At 35.6% G+C, this 23,627-nt stretch overlaps 1 protein-coding gene across 1 annotated transcript in view; it reads left to right on the forward strand.

The window, feature by feature from the left end:
• Positions 1–568: 568 nt before the first annotated feature.
• Positions 569–23,627, forward strand: part of LOC132047705 (MDIS1-interacting receptor like kinase 1-like) — a 38,235-nt gene continuing 15,176 nt past the window's right edge. The window contains exons 1-16 of the mRNA XM_059438711.1: positions 569–757; positions 1,850–1,982; positions 11,562–11,633; positions 13,178–13,249; positions 13,533–13,598; positions 17,967–18,038; positions 18,321–18,386; positions 19,447–19,518; positions 19,639–19,710; positions 19,805–19,876; positions 20,820–20,891; positions 21,008–21,079; positions 21,156–21,227; positions 21,335–21,412; positions 21,512–21,583; positions 22,414–22,479. Of these exons, the coding sequence (XP_059294694.1) occupies positions 625–757; positions 1,850–1,982; positions 11,562–11,633; positions 13,178–13,249; positions 13,533–13,598; positions 17,967–18,038; positions 18,321–18,386; positions 19,447–19,518; positions 19,639–19,710; positions 19,805–19,876; positions 20,820–20,891; positions 21,008–21,079; positions 21,156–21,227; positions 21,335–21,412; positions 21,512–21,583; positions 22,414–22,479 (1,262 nt within the window). The 5' untranslated portion in view covers positions 569–624. The remainder of the gene's footprint in view (positions 758–1,849; positions 1,983–11,561; positions 11,634–13,177; positions 13,250–13,532; positions 13,599–17,966; positions 18,039–18,320; positions 18,387–19,446; positions 19,519–19,638; positions 19,711–19,804; positions 19,877–20,819; positions 20,892–21,007; positions 21,080–21,155; positions 21,228–21,334; positions 21,413–21,511; positions 21,584–22,413; positions 22,480–23,627) is intronic.

Consider the following 23,627-nt stretch of genomic DNA (forward strand, 5'->3'; position numbering starts at 1 on the left):
CATTTAAAAATAAAAATAAAAAATTAAGTTTCAGATTTCATGTTTCACTAGAAATAATGCAGCCATCGTATACTACAATTCTGCCCATTAAGATGATTTTATTTTTTCCTAAATGTAAATATAGCTAGGTTCATCTTAATAGTCAAATATTAAAAAAAAAAAAAAAAAACAGAAGCATCACTACTCAATGATAGAGGAGTCCACCCATATAAGATAAGATGGAATTAAGTACTAGATGCTAAAATAAGATGGAATAAAGTACAAGATGCTAAATGAAGGATCCATTATTAGTCCCTTTACAATATCAATCATATCAGCCCAAATAAATCAGCTGATAAAATTTACACAGCCATCAAAAATCAAGCCAAAGGGAAATGCCTAACATGACATAGAATATATACTTCCTGTAAATATCTTGGCGATTAAAGCAACATATCGAGCTTTAGGAACAAAGTGGCTTCGAAAAGTGAAACACAAAGTATTTGGGTAGGGGCCACTCAAAGTTGCTTTTGTACTTCACTAATTCATTTATGCTTATATATATGTATTAATATTAAAATAGAGGACTTGCATGCTTAAAGAGCAAGAAGCCTCTAAAGATAACAATATATAGATAAATGAGATATGGGATTAATTCAATTTCACAAGTTGCTACTTCTATTTCTTCTTTTGACAACCAATTGTGTCTTCCAAACGTCAAGTAATTGGGCTAATGGACCTGAGCCCCCCTCAATGCCACCCCTTCCAAAAGAAGAAGGTAAAGTATATAGCTATTATAATTTTTGTTCCACTTGTTTACCTTAGTCTTTTTGGTATAATAAAGAGATAATGGTTAAAAAACATATTTGAACTATCACTTTTTCGCAAGTTTCACGTCCCACTTATCTGTTATTCGCTTTTTCTATCTGAACTATCATCATCTATATATCATAACACACCTAGTGCATGTGAGAGTTCAGGTAGGAAAAAGGGAACATATGATAGTTGGCCTAATTAGCTTCGACGTGCGTTTTAATACATAGATAGTGATAGTTCAGGTAGGAAATGGGCACAACTAATAGTTGAGTGTGAAACTCGTGAAAAAGTGATAGTTCAGGTGTGTTTTTGATCATTAACTTTATATTATATATATATATGTGTGCGCGCGCTAGAAATGAAGAAATGATAATTGTGAATTATTATAAAAAAAAATAAAAGAAATATAATGTACTCTAGGAACATGTATAGTGTGGGACAAAATCTAGCAAAATTGGACAAACAAATAAGCCCAAATTAAACTTGCTGAATTGTTTAACCTTTACGGTTTTATTTTAAAACTAAGGTTGTGTGTTTTATTTACTGTTATAGTTGAAGCACAATACACATTGTATATTCATTAGTGATGCCCATATATTATGGTTGATTTACCTGATTAAGTGATATTTCAGCAAATAAAAGTTTCTTTCGCCAAATGTTTTTGATAGTCTATTTGATCAAATTTCTAAAAAATGCTTATTTCCGGAAAAGTATGAGAGTTACAGTTTGTGTTTGACTAATAAAAAATACTTTTGTCAATATTAGACAACAATTTGTGGTTGAATAAGGTTCCAAAAGTGTTCTAGGAAATGGCTACTCTTTTCAGCTAATATAAAACATCTTCTGCTCCTACTAAAAAACATACGTTATTTGCTTAAAAGCTTAATCAAACACTTTAATTCTCTAGATAAACATTTTTTTTTAAATAAAAAATAAACACTTTTGGCTTTATAGAAGCTTGGCCAAAATGTTTCTGAATAACATACTTAGCTTCCAAAATTATATATTGTACACAATTTGGTCTAACTTATTTTGCTTTATATTTATATGACAGAAGCTGCAGTGAAGGCTTTGCTTCTTTCAAAGGCGCAACAGAAGCTGTACAATAGTTTGTCAGCCCATCTATGCCATGATAAAGCTATTAGATCCTGTAACTGCAGTACAACATCCTGTCATGTCACTGAAATGTATGCCCTTTAATTTCCTAATCCCAAATATTAGTCGTTTCGGAAAATCAAATTTATTTTAAAAAATATATTTGACGTTTGAGAAAACAAAATAAAACTAGATAATGATGCATATATAGAAGCAGCAACTTTGTTGGAAAAGCACGTAGAACAAGGCAAATTACTGAAGGAATCATGCCAATTTAGAGGCTTACAACGAAAATAAATCTGGGATTTTAAGGAAAAGTTTAAAATACTGGAGGTGTAGGGTGTGTTTGGTACGATTTTTTTTTTTTTTTTTTTTTTGAAAAATAAGTGTTTTTTTATTTGTTTTCTGGTGTTTAGTTAGTAGACAAGAAAATACTTTCCCAAAAAATATTTTTAATAGCCTGTTTGGCCAAGCTTCTAAAATCAGCTTATTTTAGAAAATGCTTTTTTGAGAAACGCTTTTCAAAAAGTACTTTTCCGTGAGAAGTAGTTTGTGTTTGGCCAATTAATTTAAAAAGTACTTTTGAGCAATAATTAGTGTTTGGCCAAGCTTATAAAAAGTGCTTTTAAGTGTATTGTTTATCAAAAGTGTTTTTCAAAAAAGTATTTTTGAGGAAAATCTAAAACTGATTCTGCTACTCTCCAGAAGTACTTATTTTCTCCCAAAAGCTTGGCCTAACACCTCAATTTTGTTAAAATAAGTACTTTTTGAGAAAGATAAGTACTTTTGCAGAAAAATAAGCATGGCCAAATAAACTAACTAGTATCTTGAGATTAGCTGACTAGGATAAATCAATTAAGTGTCGTTAGCAATTAGTTAAATGTCATTAGCTGTCAGTTAGTGGAGTTTGTTAGTTAGTTAGAAGACATGTGATGTGCACATGTATGAAATGTATAAACACTATAAAAAAAATAGGTAATTTGAGGAGGTTGAAAGTTGCAATTTGTAAAGGTTTTAATATTCAGAAGAACGAAGTCAACGCTAAAACCTTCGCAATCAGAATTTCAACCTCCGCAAAGTATACATTTTTTTTGTAGTGAACTATCAAATATAAACTGCTCATTTGATGTAATGAAAAGATCTCTTCTTCTTTCTTCTTCAAACTATGGATTTACTCGCAAACTAAAACCCTAGATTCTAGATTCAACTTCAAATACAGTAATCAATGGTTGTTTTTCGCATGGTATCAGAGCGGGAATCTAGGGAGACTCGATTAAACGAAAATTAAAGGAAAACAATATCAAAGGAACTTCAATTTGATCAACAATAGTGGTTAGCAAAACTGCAACAAAATCAACAATGGCAGTTAACGAAGCTACATCACTCGATCACAATTCTCCTCTTTGTCTCCAAGCTTCATATGCAATTGGTGTGGTTCTAATTCCGATGAAGCTCACAGGTACAGAAAACTATGTTTTGTCAAGCAAACCAATGAAATTGGCACTCAGGGGTAAAGGAAAGCTAGGGTTTGCCGATGAAACTTGTGTTAAAAGTGCATATAAAGGAGCATTAGAAGAACAATGGGAAAAATGGAATGCAATAACGGTATCATGGATTGCAAGCACAGTTGCGAGTGAGCTATTACTGGGGATTCTGTATGCATCAAATGCGAAGAAAATTTGAAGAGACGTTTGACTGATCTGATTTGACCAGATCGTATCATTGATGGACTGAAATCGCAACCTTGAGGCAAGGAAATGATTCAGTTACTGTTTACTATTTAAGATTAAAAAACCTTTGGGCAAAATTGGATGTCATGATTCCATCACCACGATGTAAGTGTGATGAATCTGCAGCTTATGTGGCACATCTGAAATCACAAAGATTATTACAATTTTTTATGGGATTGAATGAGAGCTATGACAATAGTAGGAGTAATATTCTAGCTAGAAAACCAGTTATAACTGTCAATGAAGCTTATGCAATAGCAGCACAAGAGGAGAGTCAAAGAATACTAGGAGCAGTGGATAAGGTTAGAGAAGCATTGGCTTTACTTGGAAGGAGAACTCAAGGGTACAAACCTAAGAAGTTAGGGATTGCTTGTGAGATTTGTGGATACAAAGGGCATCCTACAGAGAAATGCTACGGACTGATTGGATATCCAGCAAATTTCAAAAGTAAAAGAAAGGGAAAAGGTGAGTTCAAACCTGGAAGTGGAAATTTCAAACCAAATGCTGAACATAGACCAGCAGCAGCTGCTCATTTTACCAGAGAAGCTGATGCAACCAATGGAGGAAATATTTCAGTAAATCATTTTTCTGAAGAACAGTACAACGGATTAGTAAATAGGAACAGGAATTTCTGTCGCAAATACGACAGGTATGACTTCATTACTGTCCAAAGCAGGTTGTGATTATGAATGGATGTTTATAGTGGAGCAACACATCACATTACACCAAGTAAGGAGCTCTTGAATGCTATTAGAAAGTTAGAAGATCATCATAGTAATGCAGTATAGGTGCCTACATGGAATAAAAGTCATATAGATAGTATAGGAAGTACTATGATCCTTGAGAATTATAAGTTGCAAAAGGTGCTACATGTACCAACTTTCAAGTTCAACTTACTGTCAGTGTCCAAGCTGACTAAGCAACTCTCCTGCTCAGTCTCTTTTTACCCAGATTTCTATTTATTTCAAGAACTCTTCACTAGCAGAGTGATAGGGATTGGTAGGGAGAGGGATGGTTTGTACATATTAAGGGAACAAAAGATAAAACCTGCAATAAATACAGCAGTCTCAAAGTGTAGCAGTGCTGATGGGAGGCTGTGGCATTTAAGACTGGGGCATGCATCAATGAGGACATTAGAGCACATCAAGACATTACAAAACATCAGAAGCAAGAGTATACAACACAGTTGTGAGATATGTCCTCTAGCTAAGCAATGCAGACTAAATATTTCCTACTAGTAGTAGCTTATCTCTTCATGTGTTTGATTTAGTACATGTAGATGTTTGGGGGCCTTACAGGAGACCTACATATGACAAGAAGTAATACTTTGTGACCATAGTAGATGATTGCAGTAGATATACATGTTTGTTCTTGATACATTCTAAATGTGAAGTCATTGTAGTTCTTAAAGATTTCTTGGCATTAATAAAAATTCAGTTTGGGTTGTCTGTGAAAATCCTGAGATTTGATAATGGATCTAAGTTTTTTAACTCCTCTTGTACATAATTGTTTGCTTCTAAAGGTATAATTTACCAAAGTAGTTATGTATATACCCACAACAAAATGGCGTTGTAGAGAGAAAACATAGGCACATATTAGAAATGGCAAGGGCTTTTAAGTTCCAAAGTTCAGTTCCAATTCAATTATGGGGAGATTGTGTGAAGACTGCAGTATACCTAATTAACAAATTTTCTATTGATACTCTTGGAGGCAAAGCACCATATGAAGTGTTATTTGGGAAAACACCTAAGTTGGATCACCTAAGAGTGTTTGGATGCTTATGCCATGCAAATAAGCTTCCTAAGGGGGATAAATTTGCTCCATGGGTCAAAAGATCAATTTTTGTGGGTTATTTAGAAACTCAGAAGGGTTACAAGGTTTATGATCTTACTGATCATGTTTTCTTTGTGAGCAGGAATATCAGTTTCAGAGAACTTACATTCCCTTATCAAGTTTTGAATAAATCAGGTCCACCTGATATATTTGAGTCTTCAGGTCTAACGATCAAACCTGTTGTTATAAATGAGAATAATATTGGTCTTGTTGTGTTAAGAGATGATGATGTAGGTATTATGGCAAATGATTACAATGCTACACCATATATTGGGGATCCTGATATTGCTGATCACATGCTCCAGTTGCAGAAATTCATCATGACATTGTTGATGCAGTTACAAAGATTCAGAATGACATTGCTGACAATGATGCTCTTATCAATGCTCCTGAAGTTGCGAAGGAGATTCCAATTGGTGATATTTCTATATCAGGTATTCCCGTTGTTGAACAGACATGAAATCAATCTAAGCCCACTAGAGTCACAAAGCCACCAATATGGCTTAGTGAATTGTTACAAGCTCTAAGTCTTCTGCCAACTACATATACCCCATATCTGGTTTTGTGTCATATTCACACTTGCCAAGTTCTTATTAAGCATATTTAAGTACTTTATCTGCTGAGACTGAGCCTAAGTCATTCAAGAAGGCATCTCAGCATAGCAAGTGGATAGCTATTATGAAAGATGAAATAGTAGCATTAGAGGTAAGCACACTTGGGAAATAGTTGATTCACTCCTAGGAAAACATGCTATTGGATCCAAATGGGTGTTTAAAATTAAGCACATGACAGATGGGAGTGTTGACAAATACAAGGCTAGGTTGGTAGCAAAGGGTTACAACCAAAAGGTTGGTCTAGATTATCAAGAAACATTTTCTCCAGTACCAAAAATGATGACAATAAGGACAGATATTAACATTGCAGCATCAAGGGATTATCCTCTTATTCAAATGGATGTGCATAATGCTTTTATAAGGTGATCTATATGAAGACGTTTACATAGCCTTCCCTCAAGGTTTTCACAGACAGGGGGAGACCAAAGTATGCAAACTTTTATAATCCTTATATGATTTAAAATAGGCATGTAGATAGTGGGACATTAAACTGTCTAGTTCCTTGTTAGAAGCAGGATACAATCAAAGTCCATATGATCATTCACCTTTTACCAAGCAGGCTGGTGATGACATGGTGGTGATTTTAGTGTATGTTGATAATTTTTTAATCACATATGGTAGTTAAGACATGAGCAAAAAAGCACAACAAACATTGCAGAGCAGTTTCAAAGTCGAGGACTTAGGGCAACTGAGATATTTTCCGGCGATTGAAGTGATGAGGTCAAAAATAGGCATTTTGCTTAACCAAAGAAAGTACACATTAGAATTGATTTCCACTGTGGGGTTAAGTGGTGCCATGCCAGCTTCTACACCCATGGAATTGAATACCAAGCTTACTATAGTAGAGCATGATGAATTCCTAAAGAAGATTGATGATCCACTTTTGATAGATGGCCATTAACAGTTAGTGGGTAAGTTGATATATTTGACCATTTTTTTGGTCGAAGATATATTTGTCCATTACTAGGCTGATATATGCTTTACAGTTTAGGTCCTTAGCCAATTCATGCAGCAACCAATGAGGTCACATGGGGAAGAAGCTTTGAGAATACTTAGATACTTGAAAAATGCACCTAGACAAGGGATCTTGTTGAAGAGAAGTCTCATTATCAAACTCACTACTTTTTATGACTCAGATTGGGCAGCTTGTCCAAATACAAGAATATCTGTCACAGGAATGTTATTCAACTTGGTGATTCACTGATCTCTTGGAAGTAAAAAAAGTAACACATAGTAAGTAGAAGCTCAGCAGAAGCAGAGTATAGAAATATGGCAACAACAGTGGCTAAAGTGATCTGGTTAGTATGGTTGTTAAAGGATCTTAAAGTGACAATTGACTCTTCTGTTAGACTGTGTTGTGACAACAAAACAGGTATGTAGATAACATCAAATCCCATATTTCATGGGAGAACAAAACATGTAGAGATTGATTGTCATTTTGTGAGGGAAAAGGTCAAAGCAGGATTGATCAAGCCAGAGTTTGTAGGTTCTAAGTTTCAACTGGCAAATTTACTTACTAAAGGATTAGGGGTGAGTCAGCATCATTTTTTGCTCACTAAGCTGGGAGTACTTGATGTGTTTTACCCCCATCTTGAGGTGGAGTCTTGAGATTAGCTGCCTAGGATAAATTAGTTAAGTGTCATTAACAATTAGTTAAATGTCATTAGTTGTCAGTTAGTGGAGTTTGTTAGTTAGTTAGAAGACATGTGATGTGTACGTGTGTGAAATTTATAAATATCAGATGTAAACTGCTCATTTGATATAATGACTTCAATGTTGTATTACACTCCAATGATAGGCTCCTGGGCACCCCTGTTACTTATGCTGAAGTGCAAGGCTTCTTAGATTATATACATGCCTTGATGCTGGATGAATTGCCTTGGAAAGGTTCTTTCTACACATGGTCAAAGTAAGCAGTCTAGTACTGATAGGATTTGCTGTAGACTAGATAAGTGTTTAGGGAATTTTGAATGGATGAGGCATTAGGGAAGTATAGTGACTGAATATGATGGCCCAACATGTCTGATCATTTACCAATGCTAATCACTTTACAGACCACTCATAGAAATGTTAAAACCCCTTTCAAATTCTATAATGTTTGGGGTGAGCATAAGTCCTTCTTGGATACTGTCAGTGGAATATGGGCTCAACCACACACTGGTTATAACATGAAGATCATATGGAATAAGCTGAAAGCCCTAAAAGCACCTTTACTGAATAAGCAGGAATTTGTGGGCATTGCTTAGAAGATAGAGAAGGCAAGGTGGATTTGCAAGTGGTTCAACAACAAATAGAAACTAAATGCACTGATTCTCTTATCTTGGTAGAGAAAGATCTGTTACAAAACTTAAAAAGGTGGTAATTAATTGAAGAATACGTGACGCAGCAAAAGTCCAGAATTACTTGGGCGAAACATGGTGATGAAAACACCAAATATTTCTCAGCTGTTTTCAAAGAGAGACATAACAGGAAACAGATACTAGTACTAGTTCTTAACTGGTCAAAGTACTCACTTCCTTAACTAGTCAACACATAACTGATACTGAGGACATTAAAGAGAAGATTACCTCCTTCTACAAAGGGCTAATGGGATCTTATGCACATTCCCTACCTGTTATGAATAAGCTTACCATGAGCAATGGGCCTAAGCTGTCTCAATTAAAAAGAAATGAGCTAATACAGGCTGTGCATGATGTAGAACTTTTGGAAGCACTTGATTCCATTGGAGAGGATAAAGCACCTGGTATAGATGGATACAATGCTTTATTTTTTAAAAAGGTTTGGCACATAACTAAGGATGAGATGATGGCTGCAGCGAGAGAGTTCTTCAGTTCTGGCAAGATATATACTCCTATAAACTGTACCCTGGTCACACTAGTTCCTAAAATATCCAATCCTACCAATGTTAAAGAGTATAGACTCATAGCATGTTGTTCAGTCCTGTACAAGCTCATATAAAAAATCTTAGCAGCCAGACTTCAGAAGATCATCTCATGCACTATCTGTGAAGCACAGATTGGTTTTATCCGTGGAAGAAGAATTGCTGACAACATTATCATGGCACATGAGCTAATTAAGGCATATACTATGAAGAACACCTCAGACATGGTAATGATCAAGATTGATTTACAAAAAACTAACGACTCTGTTGAATGGTCCTTTCTTCAACAAGTTTTGAAGGAGCTTGGCTTTCCTGAGAGATTTATAGCCTGGGTTATGTAGTGTGTGAAAACAGTAAGCTACATAATTATGGTGAATGGTGAGACAACTAAGCCTTTTCTCGCTGCCAAAGGTTTGAGGCAAGGTGACCTTATGTCACCATTCCTGTTTACCATCTCCATGGACCTTAGTAGAAAATTGATTGGCCTCAAACAAACATAAGATATAAATATCATCCCAGGTGCTCCACACTTGGGATCACATATTTAAGCTTTGTAAATGACCTGCTCCTATGTGCTAGGGGTGATGAGAACTTAGTAACTGCCTTGCTCGATTGCTCTAACCATTTTCCAGTTCCTCTGGACTGCAGGCCAATATGAGCAAAAGTTTTGTATATTTTGGAGGGGTTAAACAGGAGATCAGAGACAGAATTGTTACTAAATTGGGGTTTATGTACGGTGAATTACCTTTCAAGTACTTGTGCATTCCACTTTCCACTAAGAAGATGAGCTTTATCTAATGGCAATCACTTATTCACAAAATCACATCCAGGATCACCTCTTGGACAACAAAAACACTCTCATATACAGGAAGAGCATAATTGATACAAACAGTACTGTTTTGAATGCAATCGTATTGGGCCCAAATATTCACTCTACCATCAAAAGTACTGAAAATTATAGAAGCTCATTGCAGGAGCTACTTGTGGTCTGGATCTAATACGATAACTAAGAAATCTCTAGTGGCATGGGAGAGAGTTTGTGTACCTAGAGCAGGAGGAGGGTTGAACTTGATCAACCTGAATTGTTGGAACAGAGCTGCCATAACCAAACTCTACTGGGACCTGTCAAAAAAGAAAGATAGTTTATGGATTAGATGGGTCCATCACTATTACATAAAGGATCAGATTGGTACTGATACAGCTGTGCCACAGCTAGCTTGTTCGATGATTAGACAAATTATGAGTTCAAAGGAGGTTTTGAATAGTATACAATGTAACTTCACTGATAAATAAAGCCTCACTAGTCAAATTTACTTCTAGATGATGGGTGATTATCCTAGAGTCGAATGGAAACCACTGATTTTCAGGAATGGTGCAAGACCAAGGGCGAAGTTTACCATGTGGTTAATGTTGCAAGGCAAAATGCGCACACTGAATAGGTTAATCAAATGGGGATTATCGGTGGATCCTAGCTGCACATTATGCCAGCAAGCTCCTAAGACTAGGGACCACCTTTTTGTTGAGTGTCAATATACCAAATTGATGTGGATAAGAATTCTTAACTAGGCACAGAAGGGTAATTTCCCAAATGGTAATTGGAACACTCAAGGTGGGGGTAAGGTCTTGTTTTCTCTCTTGAGCCGAGGGTCTTTCGGAAACAGCTTCCCTACCTTTCAAGATGGGGGTAAGGTCTGCGTACACTCTACCCTTCCCAGACCCCACATTGCGGGATTCTACTGGGCATGTTGTTGTTGTTGTTGGTAATTCGGACACTCACTAGCACTGGGCTATCAGAAATGCTAAAGGGAAGTCACCGGCTGCTAGAATATTCAGAATGCTGTTCGCGGAAGTAATGCATGGAATTTGGATGGAAAGAAATAAGAGAGTTTTTGACAAGCGAGCTACTGGATGGGACATCATTGCTAGAGAAGTTGCATATATGTGCAACATTCGAGCTTCCCCTGGTATCCGAAACCTTGGACAGAACTACATGTTTTGATTTCTGTTGCTAGATTAGCTTTGGTTGCTATCTGGTTTACTGAGAATTACACTTGAGCAGCCCACTGAGATATAAAGTTGGGTTGCAGTCTGTAATGCTTTTCTCTTGGTGATTAATAAAATTATTAGTTACCAAAAAAGGAAAAGAACTCTCCTTCTCTCTTCTTCAACAACGGAGTTGCTCTCAAACTAAAACCCTAGATTATAGATTCTACTTCAAATACAACAATCAATGGCTGTTTTTCACAAAGTAATCTAGGAAAATATTATGCAGGGAGTCAGGGGTCAGGGGTGGTTAATGGGCAGCGAGGGTTGGGGGTGAGGAGGAGACAATGAGCTTAACATGCCATTTATGGTACTTTTTATCTCTACTTCTTGCAGGGAAATCATTTTTTTAATTTTAAGAAACTTGTTTTCCTAAATAAAGTGTTTTCTACAATATTTTGACAACCAAACACACCCGTAATGTGTAATGATTCTAAGATAGAGGGACTAAATATGTTCTCAGATCATATTTGCTCGTCAACATAATTCAAATATTGTCTTAGATTATATATTGCATAAATTTCCTTATTGTCTAGAAATTGTTAACATTGTTATCCCATTTATCTGCAGATATTTATCAGAGGGGTATTTAAGCAGGAGAATACCACAACAAGTTGGAAATCTTACTCATTTAACCCGATTGTGAGAATGTTTATCTATTTCTCTTCAACCTGGCTGCTTGCTTTCATTTTATAAATACTACTACTAATTTGATTTAACAAGTGTATACTGGGAATGTTTTGTAAATGGTTTGATAATTCATATAGCTTAGTATTGCTTTGTTGTTTAGAGTGAGAGCAATACATACAAATGGTTCGGAAAATATAACAACAACAACATACCCAATGTAGTTCCACAAATGGGGTCTGAGGTTTGGAAAAAAAATACCCCACCTAAAATTATAGTATGAAACAACTCCACCAAAGCTATTGGAATTCGAAGAATTGACAAGTGGATCCCAGAAAAAGCTTCATGGGGTTCAAAGAGGAAGAAGGATTCATGAAATTCAAAAATTTGTTATAGTCTCAAAATCAAGAAAGAATTCATGGGGTTCAAGAATTTGCTAGAGTTACGAAACAAACAAAGAATTCATGGGGTTCAAACCTTTATAAGTTCTTTCATGTTATAAGCAGAGTTAATTTTTGTCCGAATTTTATTTTTGTACTATTAAATTATGGCTATTTTTCTTTTAATTACTTTTCAAACAGTACCAAATTTTCACAAAATAGTCCGCCATTAGGATCTTTTGCTCTTAAATAGAAGCGGGTTTGAAAAGAAATCATTGGTGGAGATAGCCTGTGAAGAGGTAGAGTCTTCAGTTAATAACTTAATATGTTGAGAAAAAACTATTTCTGATTTTTTTTTTTGTTGGGGGGTGGGGGAGAATTAAATCTCAAGGAAGGAGCAAAGACTGGTGGACTGAAAAATAAGAAAAGTTATGGTAAGGCTTGAATGGAGGAGCAAATAGAATCAGGCAGATGGGTATTACTAATGAAGAAACGACTAGGCCAAGGCTATATAAGCCCCACATCAGCAAATAGTAGTAACAAGAAATATAATTAATTTTAATTATTATCTAGTAGAGTTACACGTATGAATTCTAATAGACATATCTCTTTATCTTCACACTACATATAAACTCCAATTCGAGAGAAAATGTTAAATGAAGAAAAGATGATAGTACATTGTTGGTGCGCCAGGGTATTGGCCTAGTGGTAAGGTGTTGAGCTTAATGTGTGGGTTAACGTCTGGTATTTAAGTGGAGAAAGGTAGAGGAACGGGCCCATTATTCGCCAATTTCGGGGATTTCTCCGTTATCCAAAAAAAAAAAAACAAAAAGTGGCTTACCAAATAGTAACTCTATAATTATTGTTTGGGGTGTCAAAAAGCTAACAAGCAACATATGGTTTTCTGTGAAATTTTTCTGCCTACCAGCACCAATGTTATACTTGCTTGTAAGGAAGTTTATGTTTGATAATGTAATCTGCCTCCGGAACATTGCTTTATCTTTGCCTTCAAAAGCTATAGACTTCATTTTCTTCCAGAAGGTATATAGCAGCTTGGTGAGTAATTTCCCATGCTCAATTTCTTCTGTATTTGCAGTTGCATAGGATATGTTGATTAATCAGTTATAGTTCTATTGCTTTGTTTCAAAAGTCTAGTCTAACTTGGCATGGATGCTTCAGGGTTTTAAGCGGAAACAAGCTTCATGGATCAATCCCTACATCACTTCTCAACCTACAATCGCTTTCTCATTTGTGAGTGGTTTACCGTGTTGACAATTATCTTTTGGCTATCTTATTTCTGGTTGTATTGGGAGAAGATCGAAAAGCTCCTCGAACTATGGAGGGGGACTTTGTCCTTTTCAAAATTAATTCATCGTCATGTTTATCACTATTGTATTCAGCAAGACAATGAGGAAAGCTTAATTTTGCATTCCTCTTTGGTTAAATAGAAGAGCACCTTCTACTAAATATTTATATTTTCCTTTTGTGGTCTGCAATCACTATATCTTCTCTTATCAAATAATGTGTTTTACAGAGATCTTTCTGACAACTCCTTGAGTGGGAACTTGCCAGCACTTCAGATGAAGTCTTTACAATACATGTGAGTTTTGCTAATTGATTAAAACAATTTGAAATTTGTTATTCCTGAAGTTGTTTCCCTTAAGTTTGTTACCACATACAGATAGCAGAACTGTGCAAATTTTGAGGTAGATATGAGAAAATACTGATCATTATGGAATTTCAGGAACTTTCAACCTTCTATTCTGTCTTTTTAATCCTTTAGCTTAATTTCTCTGTTAGAAAAATAGAATTTTAATCAGAAAAGACTAGGTTCTGAGGCGCGAATAATCAGTACTTTCAAGGGGATCTTGTCTATATATTCTTTAGAAGATCATGTACAAATCTCTTCAGGATACAACGACACTGTATACTGCAATATTTAACATAGCCACCTTTTAAAGAAGCCTAGAATTTATAGAGTTAGACCAGTTTCTATTGTATGGGCATTGTACGTGTACCACGTCAATGATTATAAAAAATGTATACAAGAAATACCAATCATATTAAAGGAGCAATTGACATTAAAAAAATACAACATTCGTTCAGATGATGAAAATTAATGCTAATACATTGACGTAATACTTGAATCCAAAATGACGGAATATCATCTGAACTTGGGAAGGGTTGGCAGTTAAAGATATAAAGGTTTTTAACAAAGCTTTATAGGGTAAATGGTTGTGGAGGTTTGGGGTGGAAGTACAAGTTTGTTGGGGGAGGGGGGGGGGGGTTGATAGTTGATAAATATGGAGTTTTGGAAGGGGGTTGGAGAACTAGAGATATCACTTTTCTTTTCGGTTGTCGGATGTGGAGGAATATCATGAAGTGATGGGATGATTTTCGGGAAAATATCTCATTCAAGGTCGGAGAGAAAATTTTTGGGGACATGGGTGGCGTGGGGACGTGATATTCAAAGATGAATTTCAGAGTTTGTACAGAATATCTTGCCAGATAGACTTGACAGTTCAACATATTAGGGGGATACAAGGTGGAGAGATTTTTTTTGGAACTTGAGATTTAGAAGGGAATTTTTCCAGAGCTTATTAGCCTTACTGCATAGACAAGTCAATCAGGGTGATAACCCCGCTGTTTGGTGGTGGGGCTTGGGAAATTTTGAAGTTTTCTCTGTGAAGTCTTTTTATGAGAAGCTTTTGGTTAGAGAGGAGCATGTTTTTCCATATAATGACATATGGGTTCCAAAGGTGCCAAGGAAGGTGTGCTTCGCTTGGATAGCCACTAGAGGGGTTGATTTTGACACCAAAAAATCTTAGAAAGAGGAAGGTTATCTGCGTTAGTTGGTGCTACATGTGTAAGGAGATGGGCGAGGACGTGGATCATCTTCTTCTACATTGCGGGCTGACTATGAGGTTATGGTGGGTATGCTTAGGTGGTTTGACACTTCATGGGCAATGCCAAACACCGTGAGAGAGTTGGTGTTCAGTTGGAAGAGCGTGAGAAGACGGAGATGATGAAGGGCATGGAATATGGTACCACTTGCGCTAATGTGCATTGTTTGGAGAGAGAAATAGGAGAGCGTTTGAAGGTGTAGAGTCGAGTTTCTCTCAGTAGTCTCCGTTCCCTTATTTTCTTTTGGTGCACACAAAAAGTTCCTTGTTGTATAGATGAATGGGTGGAGTTTATAGAGAATCATATCGTTTTGTGAATTCTCTACTTTTTGGTATATCTCTTGTATAGGGCCGCTGTGGCTATGTTTATGAATGAATTTACATTTACTTGATAAAAAAAAATCATCTGAACTTGCAAAGCTGTTCAGTGTAGTCAACTTAGATAGTATTTTTAACTACAGTAGATTTAATATATAGGTAAATGTGTTATGTGGTTGTATCTCCCATAATACTTATTCGCAGATGATTGATAACCGTCTTCTTGGTGTATGTTCAATTCTATCTCTTTGGCTACTATCTTTAGATAGTGAGAAGAAAAAAAAAAAATTACCAAAGAATGGTCCATAGTACAAGACTGGTGGACTGAAAAAATAAGTCTGGAGGTTAGCCAGCAGTGCAGAAGAGCAAGGTTGAGGTGAGAGAACCAGGGAGGACAAACAATGGGAGTGAAGTTTTTGTAGGGCTAACAGAATCAAGGCAGATGATACTGCCAGTGAAGAAACACTGGGGAAAAGGAGAGATAGGGGAAAAGACGAGAGGGACTATCTATTGGCAACTTCGATGGTCAGGGAGAAAAAGTTTCAGACTGGTGCGAGAGACAAAGTTCTGTTTAGGAATGACAACAGAGAAAGCCAGTGATATGGATAAAAAGAGAGCCACCGACAGGCGCTGAAGTTAGGAGGGATTGTGGACAATCTGATTGACGGAGAAGGCTTTGAGATTGAGGAACCAACAAGAAGCTTTGGTTGTTTTGACGAATAAGAACAATTGTAGAACTAGGAGACTAGGAGTAGTACTATTCCTTAGACTTCACTTACAGTTGCTTCACTTACACTTGCGGCACTTACAGTTGTTGGAGGAGACTGTATTTCTAGTTCTTTTTCTTGGATAAGTTTTGATAGGGAATTTAGAAATGATGAAGAGATTTTTGGCAGTGGTAATTGCTGATATTAAAAAAAAATTAAAAAAAATTGTTTGCTGGTATCAGGGAAGGGGTGAGATTCTGATTTTAGCAAGAATAAGGAGAAGGGTTAAATGATGAATTGGCGACAAAGAACATCAGAATTGTTGTCGTTCTTCGAAGAATATATTTGACCTCTTGATTGTTGTGACATGAGGAGGATCACCTATGTTAGTTGGCATTTATGTGCAAAGGTTCGGGCGAAAACGTAGATCATTTCCTATTTCATTGCAAATTGGCTAATCGGTCATGGAGGGTGGTCCTTAATTTGTTTCGGATGGAATGGGTGATGTCGGGCACAGTGAAGGAGGCATTGCAAAGTTGGACTCATAGGAGAGGGAAGAGAAGTAAAAGGGCACGGAGTGTTGGCCCCTTAGGAATCATGCGAGTTATTTGGAAAAAGAGCAATAGGAAGGCTTTTGAAGGGGTGGAACACTAAAGGGCAGCCCGTTGCACTAAGCTCCCGCTATGCGCGGGGTCCGGGAAAGGGCCGGACCACAAGAGTCTATTGTACGCAGTTTTACCTTGCATTTCTGCAAGAGGCTGTTAAGGGGTGGAACACTATTTTTGTAAAATTGCAATGTAGTTTTTTGTTTCTAGTTTCCTTTTGGTGTAATCATGGAGTCCCTATTTTTATAGAGGATTGAATGTCTTTTGTTGAGAACCATATTTTGGTGTAAGTTCTCTTCCTTTTTGTATACGGTTTGTATACAGGGTTTCCACAATTATTAATAAATTATTTACTTTATCAAAAAAAAATTGTTATGACATGAGAAAGGGAGGATTTGCTGGCTAATCTGATACCATGAGAATGTTTTGTAAACGACTCAATGGCTCTTAGAGCCCGTATTTCTTTGCTATTTATAGTGAGTGATGTACGTACGAGTATATCACCCACTAGATGAGTATATCATCTAACAATATTATTTACAAGAAATATAATTATAGTAATTATCAGTGTTGTCAAAGGCATACTTAAAGCACACTTAAGCCTTGAAGCGGGCTCAAAACGTGTTGAGTGCTTCGCCTCGTTTGATGTGCTCTTTAATGTCAACATCAAGGTTCTAAGACATACTTTTCCTTGCCAATAACCCTTTCAAGAGGCTATACGAAACAATTGATATTTCACTTTATCGTAATCTTTTTTTCAATTTCGTTGTCCACATATTTGTTATTCTGCTTATAATTAATAGTCTTGGACTAAACATATATTTTTGCATTTTTCTAAACATATATTTTTGCATTTTTTCTCCATTTGTGCCTTTTTCATTGAAGCCCACGCTTTATTAGCGCTTTGCGCTTAAAGCCCCAATAGACCTTAGAGCTTTTTTGCGCTTTTGATAACACTGGTAATTTGCCCACAATGGTTATCATAAATGAGTTCTAACAGATTATCCATTTATCTTTACATGATATACCAACTTGAGGAGAAGAGTTAAATGAACAATAGAAAATAGTTTACTAAATAATAATTCTACTACGTATTGTTTTAGGTGCCTAGAAGCTAACATGCAACATACAGTTTTCTGTGAACTTTATCTGCATTTACATGCACCGCCAACACCAATTCTGTACTTGCTTGTAAAGAAGTTTCAGTTTGAATACTGGCATAAGATCTTTCCAAATGTAATCTGCGTCTGGATCATTGCTTTCTCTTTGCCTTCGCTTTAGTGTTCCTTTCCATAAAGTCCATATGACAGATCAGTAAGTAATTTTCGATGCTCAATTGCATCTGTATTTCCAGTTCTATATGTATGTTGATTAATGATTTATATTTCTATTATTTCGTCTCGAAGTCTAGTCTAACTTGGCATGGATGTTACAGGGATTTAAGAGAAAACAAGCTTGATGGACCAGTCCCTAAATCATTTCTCAACCTACAATCACTTTATTATTTGTGAGTGGTTTACTATGTTGACAATTATCGTCTATTTTATTTCTGATTGGGGCGGAAGAAGATTGAAAAGCTCCGTTCAGACTTTGGAGCAGCACCTTGTCCTTTTTCAAATTAATTCATCATCGTTTTTATCACCATTGTATTGAGAAAGGCAATGAAGAAAGCTTAATTTTGCATACCTCTTTGGTCAAATAGAAGAACACCTTTAACTAAATTTTTAATAATCTCCTTTTGTAGTCTGCAATCTCTATATCTCCTCTTACCAAATAACGTGTTTTACAGAGATCTTTCAGAGAACTCCTTGAGTGAGTACTTGCCAGCATTTCGGATGAAGTCTTTAAAATACATGTGAGTTTTCCTACTTGATTAAAACAATTTAAAATTTGTTATCATGAAGTTGTTTCCCTTAGTACTTGCCAGCATTTCGGATGAAGTCTTTAAAATACATGTGAGTTTTCCTACTTGATTAAAACAATTTAAAATTTGTTATCATGAAGTTGTTTCCCTTAAGTTTGTTACCACATAAAGATACAGAACTGTGCAAATCTTGAGGTAGATATGAGAAAATAGTGATCATTACGGAATTTCGGGAATGTACAGCCTTCTATTCTGTCCTTTTTACCCCTTATCTTAATTTCTCTATTAGAAAAATAGAATAAAAACAGAAAGGAGTAGGCTTTGAGGCGTGAATAATCACTAGCTTTAAAGAGATCTTGGCTGTATATTCTCTTCTCTAGCAGACCACATACAAATCTCTTCAGGAAACAACAAAGACATTGTAATCTGTAAACTTTAACATAGCCACCTTCTAAAGAAGGCTAGAATTTATAGAGTCAGACCAGTTCCAGGCATGCATGTTGCATATGTACCGCGTCAATAATTAAAAAAACAGCTTACTAGAAATACCAATCATCATGAAGGAGAAATTGCAGTAAAAAATACAACAATCCTTTAAATGATGAAAATAAAGCTATCTCATTGACGTAATACTTGAATTCAAAATGACCAGATATCAGCTGAACATGCAAAGATGATCATTTAGCTAAGTTAGATATTATGTGTAAATATAGTGGATTTATTATTAATTTGAGGTACAAATAAGCTATGTGTTTGTATGTCAACTAATATTATTCACAGACGATTGATTTTTTGGTGTGTGTCTCTCTTCGATTGCTTTGGCTACTATCTAAGATAGTGAGAAGAAAAAGATTACCAAAGAATGCTCCATTTCTGCCTTTCCTTTCAGAGTAGTCATATCATTACATGAACTTGTCAATCTGTTAATTTTAAAATTTAACTTAAAAATCAAAATTGAAATTCTAAACATAAACTAAATCATTCAATTTCTGCATTCGATGCGGGAACTTTATCCAAATTAATATAACCTTTTGGGATGTGGTTGATGTAGTAATCTAGGCAGTAATTGTTTTACGGGCCAAATCCCTCGAGAATACGGTGCTCTCCAATCCTTACGTTCTTTGTAAGTATATGCCTTTTTCATTTTCATTTTTTTTTTCTTTTTTACCCTGTTCTTTGCAGAATAATTCAGTTAGTCAGGCTCACACTTATTTTTTTATTTTCCTTTGGTACATTTATCCAGATATATACACAGAAACTCACTAAATGGAAGCATTCCGCAAGAACTAGGGGAACTCTCCAATCTTGTGGCTTTGTACGACTCTGAGGAGAAAAATACTACACAACCTTTATCTCTGTTCTTCTTTCTATTCTCATTTTGATTTGTTCTGGTTTGAAATTTTATGTAGAGGAATGATTGATAATCGACTCTCGGGTCACATCCCACGCCAGCTTGGGAAGCTTACACAGCTGCAGTTTCTGTAAGTACAAAAGCTTGATATTTTCAAGAATCTAGTCGATTTTCTTTCACATTGGTTCACTATTTTGATAATACATGTTTTTAATTCTGCATGCATCAAGCTCTGATACATAAGGATAAGGGAAAGTGAACAAGAAATTATAGAGAAGTATACATGATCATATTAAAATGTCAATTGATATAGATGTTGAAAAAAAAAAAAAAAAAAGGGGGGGGGGGGGGGGGGGGGGGGGGGGGGCAGCTCGGTGCACAAAGCATCCCACGATAGCAGGGTTCGGGGAACTAATGGGTGTGATTTAGACAACCTATCCGAATGCAAGTAATAGTAGTTGTTTCTATGGCTTGAACCCGTACCTATAGTTCACATAGAGACAACTTTACCATTGTTTCAAGGCTCGCCTTCTCAATTGATACCGATATGTGCTTTCAAAATATTTTCTACGAGAATTGTGCATTGAAATGCAAAATTAGACACTAACAACCCTCAATAATAAAATTTCGTGATGCAAAATATGATATTCTACAATCTAAATCAACCTAGGCATACATCTGTAGGACATATTTAGATACTATGGTTTGGCTTTTCACATATAGTTGATGTTTTGGGGTTGGGTTAGGTCTCCTTTGCTCTTAGTATATATGTTTAAAAAAAAAAAAAAAAAAAAAATCAGCAACAACAACAACAAAAGAAACTTGGCTTGCACTTTGAGTCAAAATTGTGTCTACAGAGAATACTGTCAATATGGGAAGGGTTGGTAGGGATACCTACTGCCTTATCGTTGGAAATGTAGAGTTATCAATTGCAAATCATGACTATATGATATGACAGAAAAGAAAAAAAAAAGATATTTATGATCTTAACTGTACGGAAAAAGAGAAGAAGCTAAAACTGTATTATATATCTAATCCTTCCTTCGAATTGTTAAATTAGTAAATTATTTCAGGTCCCTAAGCAACAATTACTTTGTTGGTGAATTGCCTTTAAGCTTCAAGCATCTGACAAACTTAACTGAGTTGTAAGTGCATGTTGCTCTGATTTTCTTTCATTGCACAATTTAATAAATGTGTCAATTGCAACACCCTCTCTTTATGTTTTCTATTCTTATTTTCTTTTTTTGTACATATTATGTAGTTATGCCCAAGGGAATAGCTTATCTGGGAAAGTCACAAAAGTAATTGCCCATTGGACGAAACTCGAACAGTTGTAAGCCCAATTATGTGAAAGCAATATAATAAGGATAGTTTAATTTAGTTATCAATTTAACATCTTTTCTTGGTAGGCTTCTAATAGGAAATAATTTTGAAGGCCCCTGGTCAAAGGAAATCTCATCCATGAAAAGTCTCATTCAACTGTAAGATTTTTGTTTTGGAAATGAATTTATTTTTAGTATATCAAAATATTATTGCATTTTGAAAATTTTGGCTGATAATTTCTCCAACTTTATAATCTTATGCCTAGACAATTGAGCAATGTAGTCACGAGAGGAAGAGCATATGATTTTCCCGATCTATCACCTATGACTTCGTTGGAAGCATTGTAGGCTTTATATCCTTTGACTCCTCATGAATTAAACAAGTGTTTCTCAATTTCTTGTGATACTGACCTGCATATTACCACTTATGATGTTGATTCTAGGACATTGAGGAATTGTTCACTTCGTGGTCACATACCAAGATATATCTGGGAGCTTCAACATTTATTCTATCTGTAAGATGATATTTCAGACACAAATTCTGTCAACTTTCTTCTTACCAATTTCATTTCTCTTTATCTCCGCTGTTCGTGTTTCTACTTTTCTGTGTGTCAACCATTATGTTGTAGGTGTAGAAGTTGCATGTTGATCATTTAGTAAAAAAATACCTTCTTTTATTCCACACTTTTTCACCCTTTTAGTATCCATCTCAATTTGTCAGAGCAAATACCCTAAGGCCTGGAAAAAAATTTCCACCGTCCCAATTTAGAGTGAGGGACCAATTTAGGTATTGATAATTGGAAACATATTCCACAGAGAATATTGCTTTTATATAGAAAATACTCTATCAGAAATTCATTTTCTAACGTTAGGTTCGGTAGAAAAGTGAGTTACACATGCTAAAATAGGATATGGGCTATGGGATATAATGAACAGAGAAGTGTGAATTGAAACAAGAGAAAAGACTTCTACTATAAGTGATGGAAGTCATTCACCCTGTTTTGGTCATTGATACAGAATATTGTATCTAGTTGGATTTTGTACATTAATAGGCTACATTTTTTGTAGGGATTTGTTAGATTTTATCAACCTTAATTAGAATGCTCTTCTCGTGTAGTTATACCACTTATGAATATGAAATCCCTCCAATACTTGTTGAATAGCAGTCATGAAAAACATTTTCTTGGAAAAAATATTTTTTTCAAGATAACAAAACACTGAAAAATACTTTCTTGAGGAAAACATTTTTATTTACACTAGACACACCGAAGTGCACGTTTTTTATGTAGCTTATAGATAAAGACATGATCAGATAATCACATCTGTTCTCTTTTCTCTGATACAGGGACTTGAGCTTCAACGAATTATCTGGAGAAGTGCCAAAATCGATTCGCACATCTTTAACATATATGTGTGCTCTCTCTCTCTCTCTTTCTCTCTGCATGAGCATTGTGTTTCTAAGCGTGTATGTGAATTACTTACCATATGATGCACCTTGAAAGTTGTCTCTCTATGAGTTCGATAATAAGACTTTTGCCATAAGTAAATAAAGATTTTGTTGATAATGGGAAACTCCCATATAGTGAACAGAACAGAGAGAACCTAAAAAATTAAATGGTTCTCTACAAAACACGTATTCCTTAATATAAATAGAAATCTCATGGGTGCACCAAAAAGATATACGTAAGAGATAAAAGATCATTCTTCAAGTGTACAAAATAATGCTAATTCCTTCAAAAGTTTCTATTTCTCTTTCTCCACACCACCCTCATAAAAGCCAACAGGGCAATGTCCCCGTGTATCTTGTCATTCTTCTTGTAAAGGCCCAACTGAATAAATCATCCTTTACCACCCTCAACCTAGTCCACGTTAATCAACTTAGAGTCTCCGACCATAAATGTACATAGCAATGCAACAGAAGGTGGTCCACGTCCTCCCCTATATTTTCACACATGAAGCATCAACATAGATGATCCTTCTTTTCCTCATATTTTCAGCTGTCAAAATTGCTCCTCTTAGCTGCCAATCAAATATCTAAAAGTAGTCGGCACATGCTCACCATTAAATTAAGTAGCGTAAATTTTACAAATTTCAAACATCAAGCTCATTTTAGTATTTATTTTTAACATTTAATGTAGTAGCCAGTCAACATATACTCTATACTAAATCAGACTTGGTTACACAAGTTGGATGGAGTAGCAATAGATATTTGCCTTTATCAGTGTGAACATCAAATTGGTCTATAGTGTAGAGAAATATAGCAGAAGAAAAGGTAAATCAGAGAGACCTTCTGCTAGCCCAAGATCGTTAACTAAGATCGGAAGATTCAACTAAAGAAGAGGAAGCTATGAAAAGGATAACTTTATTATGGAACAAGATTTCTTGAATTGGCTTGAATTGCTTTAAAGTGGGTTCATTACAAATCACTAAGGCTATCCCTATTTATACTTGTGTAGGGATGGTTCTAGAAATTATTCTAGATACATCTACAAGAAAAATGTAGTAAACTTTATCTTCTACCACTACTCTAGAATATCTAGATTTTTCTTTAGGATAATT

The sequence above is a fragment of the Lycium ferocissimum genome, chromosome 2 (genome assembly GCF_029784015.1).
Source record: "Lycium ferocissimum isolate CSIRO_LF1 chromosome 2, AGI_CSIRO_Lferr_CH_V1, whole genome shotgun sequence".
NCBI lineage: Eukaryota > Viridiplantae > Streptophyta > Magnoliopsida > Solanales > Solanaceae > Lycium > Lycium ferocissimum.